Raw genomic sequence first — 10,872 nt, 5'->3', positions numbered from 1 at the left:
GAAGAAAAAAAAAACAGACATCCTGAAATTCAGAAAACCACTTAATATATATTTTTTAATGTCCACAACTGAACTGTGATTATGGGAAGACCCCATGACTTTACCTGGTTAATTGGCACTGCTGTGTGAGAACAAGGACAGACTAAATTGGGAGCAGTCAAGCTTGGCCCCCGGACTCCTGCCCATTACAAGTCTTTTCTCCAGCTACTCCTTAATTACAGAAGTGAGCTGGAGCCCGGTGGTTGTTTAATTACAGAACATTCAGCCCTCACTACACCAATAAGAGTAGGCAGTCGATGGGCACAGAGGGGCTCCAGCCCCAGGTTACAAGTCCTAAATAGATCCGCCCCACTCCGAGTCTGTGTTCTGATCCAGGCCGCAGTCGAAAATCTGGGCTGTGTTCGAGGCCCAACCGCAGTCTGGAGATCTGGGCTGTGTTCTAGGCCCGGCAGCAGCCGGAAGATCTGGGCTGTTTGAGTCCTGGCCGCAGGTGGGAGATCTGGGCTGTGTTCTAGGCCCGGCAGCAGTCTGGAGATCTGGGCTGTGTTCTAGGTCTGGCAGCAGTCGGAAGATCTGGGCTGTTTGAGTCCTGGCCGCAGGTGGGAGATCTGGGCTGTGTTCTGATCCTGGCCTGAAGGAAGGAGTGCCTCAGAGGATCAGGAGTTCAGGGACAGAAGCACACCAGGCTGTTGCAGTTGTGAGTGGCTGCACTCTTCTTGGTAAAAGCTGGGAGAAGCCAGTGAAAGCGCCGGCCCCCAGCGCCACAGCTGTCCAGAGGGGCTTTATTGGGAGGACGGGGGGCTGTTCAGGTAGGCCTGGCTGCTGCCCCCACAGAGGACCAGCACAACAGCAGAAAACACATGAGGAGGAAAGAGGGGGCCTAAGCACACCAAGGGCACAGCCTGGCTCATCACAGGCACCCCAGGGGGCACCGCTGGGGGGGGGAGTGGGGGAGAGGCGGAGGATACCGGCGTGCCATCAGGGGGTGACGGAGGATAGGTTAAGGGGAGACACTCTTCGAACAGGGGTGTTGTTGTTGGACAGCGGCCCGAAGACAAATGGCAGAGGGAGGTCAGAGGACGCGGCCTCGCCCTGACCTCTGACCTGAGAGATCTGGCGCAGGAGTGCCTTCCCATCCTCCCGGGCCTGGGGAAGACGACATCACGGCTGTTAATTACACGCACTCACATGACAAGGGGCGTTAGTTTAATCTGAGCAGCAGCCAGCCAGAAGCCAACAACTACTTAAATATCACAGCTACTGCCAAAACAGGCAATATTTACCACACTGCACCACGACACACTGGCCGCGGTATAAAATATTTAGCACACAGCACCGCCACACACCGGCCGCAGTGTGAATATTTATCACACGGCATCATGACACACTGGCTGCAATGTGAGATTTCAGACTAGGAAGATGCAGGTCATTACAATATGGACATGGATGATGCCCATTAAGTCCATTCTGCTGACACAGTCCCCATGGACTGGACACTGCGCGCGACTCTTGAGGAATGCTGGGAAGGACACGGGTCGCAGGCTGACTCACGTCATTGTAGTCGCAACAGCGCTGGGCACAGAGAGAGGCCTCGTCGTAGCGCTTGTTCTTGAAGTAGTACTGGCCCAGATACCTGAACGCCGTGCTCAGCTCCACATGCTCCAGCTGCTCCTACGGAGTGGAGATACGGAGTGACACGTTAGGACATTGTCCTCACAGCAATTGTGATCTGATCATCTAATGAACATGTGCATTGCTTTGTGTGCTTACACTGTACAGTAGGCGTGTATTAGTTCAGTAGGGTTGCGCAGTTGTACAGCTGTGCACAAATGCCCTACCATGCAGCATGTGCAGTTGTGCAGGAAATAGGCAGCGCAGACTCACCCCACAGGAGAAGATATCCTGGATGTAAATGACGTAGCACTGAGCTGCCTGGTCAGACTCGTTCAGCTGCTCATGAAGCCTGAAAAAAGCCACAATGTAGCGCACACTGCACATCGTACCACACGCACACACTGAACTGCACATCGTACCACACACACTGCACATTGTACCAAGCACACACCACACCGCACTGTACTACAGCTGTAGTGTACACTGTACTGCAACACTGTGCTCAGTGGAACAAACCCCTTGTCTCTGACACACATGTGCAGTAGACACACCCCTCATGTACTGTACCACGCAGAATGAAAGCTCAGGAAGACAGAGAGACAAGGGTGCAGGCGAAGACTACGACAAGGAGACACGGGCGGAGACGGGCGTGACGGACAGGTACTCACTTAGCCAGCTTGAGCAGGGCCATCCTCTCCACATCTCCCACCGAATGCGCCCTCCAGTAACACTGGCACACAGAGCACAGAAACACGTCACCACCACCGCTAGCAATGAGCTCCAGACTGCAGCCACAGTCTGAAACCTGGACACCCCATCGTGCCACTGGGACACGGACCTCCCCAGGGCTGTCCCACTGACTCTGGAGCGAGAGGCGCTCCTGCCTGTAAACAGTCTGAAACCTGCACACCCCATCATGCCACTGGGACACGGACCTCACAGACCTCCCCAGGGCTGTCCCACTGACTCTGGAGAGAGCGCTCCTGCCTGTAAACACAGTCTGAAACCTGCACACCCCATCATGCCACTGGGACACAGACCTCCTCAGGGCTGTCCCACTGACTCTGGAGCGAGAGGCGCTCCTGCCTGTAAACACAGTCTGAAACCTGCACACCCCATCATGCCACTGGGACACAGACCTCACAGGCCTCCCCAGGGCTGTCCCACTGACTCTGGAGAGAGCAGCGCTCCTGCCTGTAAACAGTCTGAAACCTGTACACCCCATCATGCCACTGGGACACAGACCTCACAGGCCTCCCCAGGGCTGTCCCACTGACTCTGGAGCGAGAGGCGCTCCTGCCTGTAAACACAGACTGAAACCTGCACACCCCATCATGCCACTGGGACACAGACCTCACAGGCCTCCCCAGGGCTGTCCCACTGACTCTGGAGCGAGAGGCGCTCCTGCCTGTAAACACAGACTGAAACCTGCACACCCCATCATGCCACTGGGACACAGACCTCACAGACCTCCCCAGGGCTGTCCCACTGACTCTGGAGAGAGCGGCGCTCCTGCCCTTAAACCCCAGAACAGCGCCACCGCCTGGTCGAACACACGGCCCAGTACCTTCTTGGCCTCCACGTGCTGCGCCAGCTTCTCGTAGCACTCCCCCAGCGCCACCAGCATGCGCGAGTCGTTGGGCCTGCGGGACAGACGCACTGTGACAGGACGCGGGGGTTACAGGGCGCGGGGCGGCCGGCCCACACGGGCGCGCGGACTGACCTCAGCTGGTGCGCTCGGCGGTAGTAGTACAGGCAGTAGAAGGGCATCTTGAGGATCTCGTAGGTCTGTCCCAGCCCGTACCAGGCCCGGTAATCCCTCTTGTTCACCTCGATCGCATGCCTGCAAAAATCAACACGTCTGTGTTACAGGTGCGCACTGGCGTCGCCCTCAGAACAGGGGAGCTACCCACCCACCACCCCTCTTCTCATCGCCTCATGCAGCACCGGGTCGCAGGGTAGCTGGAGCCTATCCCAGCAGGCAACGGGAGCAAGCCTGGGAACACCCTGGATGGGACGCCAGTCCATCGCAGGGCACACGCAGACACAGACCCGTGCACTCTCACACCAGGGCTCATTTTTCAAGAAGCCAATTAACCTACAAGCGTGCCTTCAGACTGAGGGAGCACCTGGAGGAAAGCCAAGGGACCATGGGAAGAACATTCAGACTCCACACAGATGTGCAGAGTTCTATCTGTTAGGTAACATGTGTGATATGTGGGTCCGTTTTATAGATGTGCTGTACAGTATTACCTGTACTGCAGGTGTGTCTTACCTGTATTAGAGTTGTGCTGTACAGTATTACCTGTACTGCAGGTGTGTCTTACCTGTATTAGAGGTGTGCTGTACAGTATTACCTGTACTGCAGGTGTGTATTACCTGTATTAGAGGTGTGCTGTACAGTATTACCTGTACGCCGGGTGCGTATTACCTCTATTAGAGGTGTTCTGTACAGTATTATCTGTACGCCAGGTGTGTATTACCTGTATTAGAGGTGTGCTGTTCAGTATTATCTGTACGCCAGGTGTGTATTACCTGTATTAGAGGTGTGCTGTACAGTATTATCTGTACGCCAGGTGTGTATTACCTGTATTAGAGGTGTGCTGTACAGTATTATCTGTACATTACCTGTATTAGAGGTGTGCTGTACAGTATTATCTGTACATTACCTGTATTAGAGGTGTGCTGTACAGTATTACCTGTACTGCAGGTGTGTATTACCTGTATTAGAGGTGTGCTGTACAGTATTATCTGTACATTACCTGTATTAGAGTTGTGCTGTTCGGTATTATCTGTACGCCAGGTGTGTATTACCTGTATTAGAGGTGTGCTATAGTGTATTATCTGTACGCCAGGTGTGTATTACCTGTATTAGAGGTGTGCTGTAGTGTATTACCTGGACTCCAGGTGTGTATTACCTGTAGGCCTGTATGGCTGCAGACGTGTTCTTCATCTCCATGTACTCATGGCCCATGAGTGTCCAGGCACCCAAGCAGCGTGGGTTCAACTTCAGTGCTCTCTGGAAGTACAGCGCAGCCTTCTCATGCTGTGAGCGCAGACTGTAGTAGTTACCTGAGAGCAAGAGAGCACTGTCAGGACCCTCAATGAATCCCACCACCTAGACCCGTGTGCAGGGCTAGAGTGAACCTTGCCCTCTCTCCCTCACACCTGTCCAGACCAGCCCTGGGTGTTCTCTGGAGCACACTCACCGATGACACAGCAGGTCTCCACACGGTACTTGTCGATCTCACACAGGTTGTGAGCCAGATAGCTCAGCTCTGGTTTCATACTCTGGCAAAAGGTAAAAGAGAAGGATCAGAAGGTTCCAACCCTGACAGTGAAAGCAATTAATAACAGTAACGACAACAACACCAGGGCAAGGAGAGGCACATTCTGGTCTTTCATGCTGCAGACAGTAGAGTCTAGTGTTAAGTCTGATGAGGCTGTAAGGAAAAATAAAGCTGAACGCTAAGGAGCCTCACCCTGACATACAGCAGGTTGGAGAAGGTGTCCATGTTCTCGATGCGATAGGGGTCCTGCTCTCTCAGCTCATTGAACACAGACAGCGCCTGGTCAATATCTGGGAGAGGAGACAGACAGACAGGGGCTCACACAGATGAACTAGACATTAAACACAGACAGAGCCTGGTCAGTATGTGGGAGAGGAGACAGACACACAGGGGCTCACACAGATGAACTAGACATTAAACACAGACAGAGCCTGGTCGGTATGTGGGAGAGGAGACAGACAGACAGAGGCTCACACAGATGAACAGATTACCTATCAGGGAGTGAGAAGAGGAGAGAGGCGGAGCGAGGGAGAGGGAAAGCGCTCACAGTCCTTACCACGGATGTTGTGGTAGGCAACAGCGATCTGGGAGATGATGTAGGTGCTCTTGGAGAAGCCGATGTCAATCAGGCTCTGGTATTTCTGCAGGGCCTCTGTGATCATCTGCAGCTCTGTGTACATGTGGGCCAGGAAGAAGTCCTTGATCCAGCAGTCTGGGAGAGAGAGGGTCTTCAGCTGCAGAGGGAACCAGGGGGTATGCATTACATGGCTGCTGTTTCAGTGTGCAGCACTACCACATGACTACTGTATTAGAGTAGATCACAAAATATACCTACTGTATTAGTGGACCACTACCACATGACTATTATATCAAGAGTGCACCACTACAATATACCCACTGTATTAGAGTGCACCACTACCACATGACTACTATATCAAGAGTGCATCACTACCACATGACTACTATATCAAGAGTGCATCACTACCACATGACTACTGTATCAGAGTAGATCACTACATATAACTACTGTATCAGAGTGCACCACTACTATTACTACAGTCCCGAGTGTGCTGCAGGACTGCGCCAGGGTGTGCACTGCAGTCCGAGGGTGCTGCAGGACTGCGCCAGGGTGTGCACTGCAGTCCCGAGTGTGCTCCAGTAATGTACCATCTCTATGCTGGTGACGAGGTTGCACAGCTCCAGCCAGGCGCCCCAGTGCAGAGGGAGACAGTGAGTCGCCTCCACAAACACCTCCACAGCCTCCTTCAGCAGATCCAGCTTCCGCAGAACCACCCCATACCTGCAGAGAGGGACAGTAGTCAACATGACCCTGTAATCCCTGTGCACAGAGAATAAGGGATCACAGGGAATCAATGTGTACACAGTACCTGCTCTACAGTATTACAGCAGGACAGCGTAGTAGTGTGAACCCGTCCAGCTCTCCTGCTGCTTCTCTGAGCTACAGTGTCACTGGTGCACAGTATTACAGTAGTACAGTGTTACTCACAGGTACAGAGTGAACCCGTCCAGCTCTCCTGCTGCTTCTCTGAGCTACAGTGTCACTGGTGCACAGTATTACAGTAGTACAGTGTTACTCACAGGTACAGAGTGAACCCGTCCAGCTCTCCTGCTGCTTCTCTGAGCTACAGTGTCACTGGTGCACAGTATTACAGTAGTACAGTGTTACTCACAGGTACAGAGTGAACCCGTCCAGCTCTCCTGCTGCTTCTCTGAGCTACAGTGTCACTGGTGCACAGTATTACAGTAGTACAGTGTTACTCACAGGTACAGAGTGAACCCGTCCAGCTCTCCTGCTGCTTCTCTGAGCTACAGTGTCACTGGTGCACAGTATTACAGTAGTACAGTGTTACTCACAGGTACAGAGTGAACCCGTCCAGCTCTCCTGCTGCTTCTCTGAGCTACAGTGTCACTGGTGCACAGTATGACAGTAGTACAGTGTCACTCACAGGTACAGAGTGAACCCGTCCAGCTCTCCTGCTCTGTGTTTCTTGCTCAGCTCCACTCTCAGCTCCCTGAGGACCTCGTTCCGCACCTGACCCTTCTCCAGCGGCCCTGCGAATCACAGCACACACACGCACACGCAGCCTTGAGCCGGGGGCCACCCCGCAGCCAAGCTGGACACAGCAGCGAGAGGCACGGCGGCGGGTCCCCTCACCCAGACTGTCCACGGTCTCGTCGTCCTTCTTCTTCTCCCCGGACTGCGGAGAAAGGAGAGACAGCTGGACTCAGCGCCCTCCCTCACAGCCCCCGAGAGGCTGGCTTCCCCCTGCCCGTGGGAGCAGTGAGGACAGCGCCGCCTGTCTGCGCCTACGAGAGAGGGGCTCTGCGCAGGTGCCGCATTCCCAGCGGCTTCTCCCTACGGATACAGGCCACAGGAATGGACACCCAGCACTGGGAGAGCTCAGAAACTGCAGCAGGGGGGCAGCTGCATCGGAGACTTCCTGATTGCCCAACTGTGCCTGAGATTCTACTGCCTGCGGCACGCACAGCTCCTGTCCCTGCTCCCATCTATCAGCCCCCAGCTGCAGAATAAACACACAGCCGAGAGCTGCTCCGTCTCCTGTCCCTGCTCCCGTCTATCAGCCCCAGGGCACAGGATAAACACACAGCCAGGAGCTGCTCCGTCTCCTGTCCCTGCTCCCATCTATCAGTCCCTAGGTGCAGAATAAACACACAGCCAGGAGCTGCTCTGTCCCCTGTCCCTGCTCCTATCTATCAGCCCCAGGCCACAGGATAAGCACACAGCCAGGAGCTGCTCTGTCCCCTGTCCCTGCTCCTATCTATCAGCCCCAGGCCACAGGATAAGCACACAGCCAGGAGCTGCTCCGTCTCCTGTCCCTGCTCCCGTCTATCAGCCCAGGGCACAGGATAAACACACAGCCAGGAGCTGCTCCTTCTCCTGTCCCTGCTCCCGTCTATCAGCCCCAGGGCACAGGATAAACACACAGCCAGGAGCTGCTCCGTCTCCTGTCCTTCAGCCCCTGGACACAGGATAAACACACAGCCAGGAGCTGCTCCGTCTCCTATCCCTGCTCCAGTCTATCAGCCCCAGGGCACAGGATAAACACACAGCCAGGAACTGCTCCGTCTCCTGTCCTTCAGCCCCTGGACACAGGATAAACACACAGCCAGGAGCTGCTCCGTCTCCTATCCCTGCTCCCGTCTATCAGCCCCAGGGCACAGGATAAACACACAGCCAGGAACTGCTCCGTCTCCTGTCCTTCAGCCCCTGGACACAGGATAAACACACAGCCAGGAACTGCTCCGTCTCCTGTCCTTCAGCCCCTGGACACAGGATAAACACACAGCCAGGAACTGCTCCGTCTCCTGTCCTTCAGCCCCTGGACACAGGATAAACACACAGCCAGGAGCTGCTCTGTCTCCTGTCCTTCAGCCCCTGGACACAGGATAAACACACAGCCAGGAGCTGCTCTGTCTCCTGTCCTTCAGCCCCTGGACACAGGATAAACACACAGCCAGGAGCTGCTCTGTCTCCTGTCCTTCAGCCCCTGGACACAGGATAAACACACAGCCAGGAGCTGCTCCGTCTCCTATCCCTGCTCCCGTCTATCAGCCCCAGGGCACAGGATAAACACAGCCAGGAGCTGCTCCGTCTCCTGTCCTTCAGCCCCAGGGCTCAGTCCCAGTCTCAATCCCGCGATAAGGGCAGAAGCCAGAAGGAGGGCGCCCCGCCTCACCAGGTAGCGGGAGTACATGTACAGGAAGTAGGCCTTCTGGCTGCGGCAGCCGCGCAGGAAGTAGGCGGCGCGGTCATACTCCTTCAGGTCGAAGTAGGACTTGGCCAGGGCGTAGGTGTCCAGATCCTGGGCGTCCTCCTGCAGAGAGGAGACAGCGATGCTGATGAAACCAGGGACCCGGGGCCACGGACAGAGAGCACGACTGCAGGGGACGCGTCACAGAGAGAGACGCGCACACACACACTGTCAGACAGAGAGACACAGAGAGAGGCGCACACACACACTGTCAGACAGAGAGACACAGAGAGAGGCGCACACACACACTGTCAGACAGAGAGACACAGAGAGAGACGCACACACACACTGTCAGACAGAGAGACACAGAGAGAGGCGCACACACACACTGTCAGACAGAGAGACACAGAGAGAGACGCACACACACACTGTCAGACAGAGAGACACAGAGAGAGACGCACACACACACTGTCAGACAGAGACACAGAGAGAGACGCACACACACTGTCAGACAGAGAGACACACACACACACACACTGTCAGACAGAGAGACACAGAGAGACGCACACACACACTGTCAGTCAGACAGACACAGAAAGAGACGCACACAGAGACCTACCTCTGTGAAGGGGGGTGCTGGGGGCAGCTCACTCATGGGGAGGGGGCTCAGGGCAAAGGCCAGCTCCGACGCCCTGAAACCCACCGAGACAGACAGACAGAGCAGTGTCAGGGGCCGGAAGACAGACAGGAGGAGAAGACGAAGGAACAGATTCCAGTGGTCGCTGCTGGTCAGTAACTGTCTCCCAAGTCTTTGCTTGAGAACACCTGAGTGACGGACCACGAAGAGAAAGCAGCAAGGCAAATAGCAAAACAGAACACTGATTCATGCTCTTAAGGAACAGAAACGAGAAGAGAATGAGTTAACTGCATGAGCTCTGCTAAGAGGCAACAAGATGCAGCCTCGACTTCCCACTGCAAATAAGAACAGTTTATGCAAACAGCAACAGGATGCGACACAAGCCCACCTCTGCCTCCACACAACCTCACAGAACAAACTGACACTTTCCTTGGCTATAGCTGCGCTCACGAAAAGAACGTGGAAATAAGATCATAAAATCCCGCAATAACGACCAGTGCCGGAGCCCCTCCGTCACCTCACAGACACCCCGGCCGAACCGCTTTCACCATTTCACGCTGTGCGCCAGCCCTCTCTCCCGGCACAGGGCGACCACGGCGATCAGGTCCTTCTTTATCTTCACTAAATCGTTGAAATCGCAGCTCAGCGTCTCCATCTTTCCATAAACACACCGTTCCACTACCCGCGAGCCCGCCACGTCCCAGCAACGCAGACTGCGATAGGCCTTCCCTCGTCGGGGAGTGTCCAATCACCACGCAGCAACGACAAGTGAAGTCAGCGTGCCGCCATGTTGGTGAAGGAGTACTGTACACCCGCCGGAATCAGATCAGAATCAGAGGGGGGGAGGAACTCGGTTGCACTGGCAGCCTAGAAAGTGAACTCCTGGTACAGCCTGAGGAACAGCGAGCCTGTCTCTTAATAATGCTCGATGTTTTGTTAATTGTATTTGCTTTAGCTACACTCTAATTCATTGGTCATGCCAATAAAGCTGTTTGAATTAAAAATTGGAGTGCTAATAAGACCATCAGAAAACGAGGACCCAGTCCACTCATTTGGGCGCTGCTATATAGATAACGGCTTATAGATACGATATAGATTTGTCCTCGATGACATGGCTGGGCAGCTTGTTTCAGACAGCTTCTGTGTGAAGAACTACCTCCTGGACTCAGTTTTAAATCTGAGTCTGAGGGTCTCATCCAGCTGTTTCTTAGAAGCCTGGGTATCATCTTTGTCAATTTTACTGGGCAGCTTGTTCCACACTCCCACCACCCTCTGAGTAAAGTTTGAAACAACTGATCTGAGGCTCTCATTCAGCAACACTGACGTCTATCGTTATCATGTTGCTTGAACAGGATCCGCCTATTCCCTAGAGAGATTAATATCACCAAGCAAAATCCATCCATTCGCACTGTATTTAACCATAGCTTGGGTTGTGACCACTGTAAGACCCAGTGGTCTGTATTGTTTGTCCAAGATCAGACCCCTGCCTGTGGATGGGTTTAAGATGCTGATTTCTCCCAGTATCTGAACACAGCTTGGTGAGCCCCCAAAGATCCTACTCTTATGAGCAGTATCCTGTCTTTACCAGAGCTCCACT

The 10,872-nt window shown here is 54.1% G+C and overlaps 1 protein-coding gene across 2 annotated transcripts; it reads right to left on the bottom strand.

Annotated features, from left to right (window-relative positions):
* Window positions 1-28: 28 nt before the first annotated feature.
* Window positions 29-9,990, bottom strand: cdc23 (CDC23 (cell division cycle 23, yeast, homolog)). 2 transcript variants are annotated; one of them, XM_069196048.1, is made up of 16 exons: window positions 9,824-9,990; window positions 9,258-9,330; window positions 8,624-8,761; window positions 7,081-7,123; window positions 6,872-6,977; window positions 6,072-6,204; window positions 5,461-5,638; window positions 5,097-5,194; window positions 4,824-4,905; window positions 4,533-4,686; window positions 3,338-3,457; window positions 3,182-3,257; window positions 2,283-2,344; window positions 1,885-1,963; window positions 1,552-1,671; window positions 29-1,146 (listed from the first exon to the last, which is right to left on the bottom strand). In XM_069196048.1, the coding sequence occupies exons 1-16, from the start codon at window positions 9,928-9,930 to the stop codon at window positions 979-981; spliced, it is 1,737 nt and encodes a 578-aa protein (XP_069052149.1). In that variant the 5' UTR covers window positions 9,931-9,990; the 3' UTR covers window positions 29-978. The 2 variants fall into 2 exon arrangements, with proteins under 2 accessions (XP_069052149.1, XP_069052150.1); XM_069196049.1 differs by having other exon boundaries at window positions 9,793-9,881.
* Window positions 9,991-10,872: the final 882 nt, after the last annotated feature.

Source organism: Lepisosteus oculatus, chromosome 11 (assembly GCF_040954835.1).
Source record: "Lepisosteus oculatus isolate fLepOcu1 chromosome 11, fLepOcu1.hap2, whole genome shotgun sequence".
NCBI lineage: Eukaryota > Metazoa > Chordata > Actinopteri > Semionotiformes > Lepisosteidae > Lepisosteus > Lepisosteus oculatus.
This window is presented reverse-complemented; position numbering and strand designations above follow the sequence as displayed.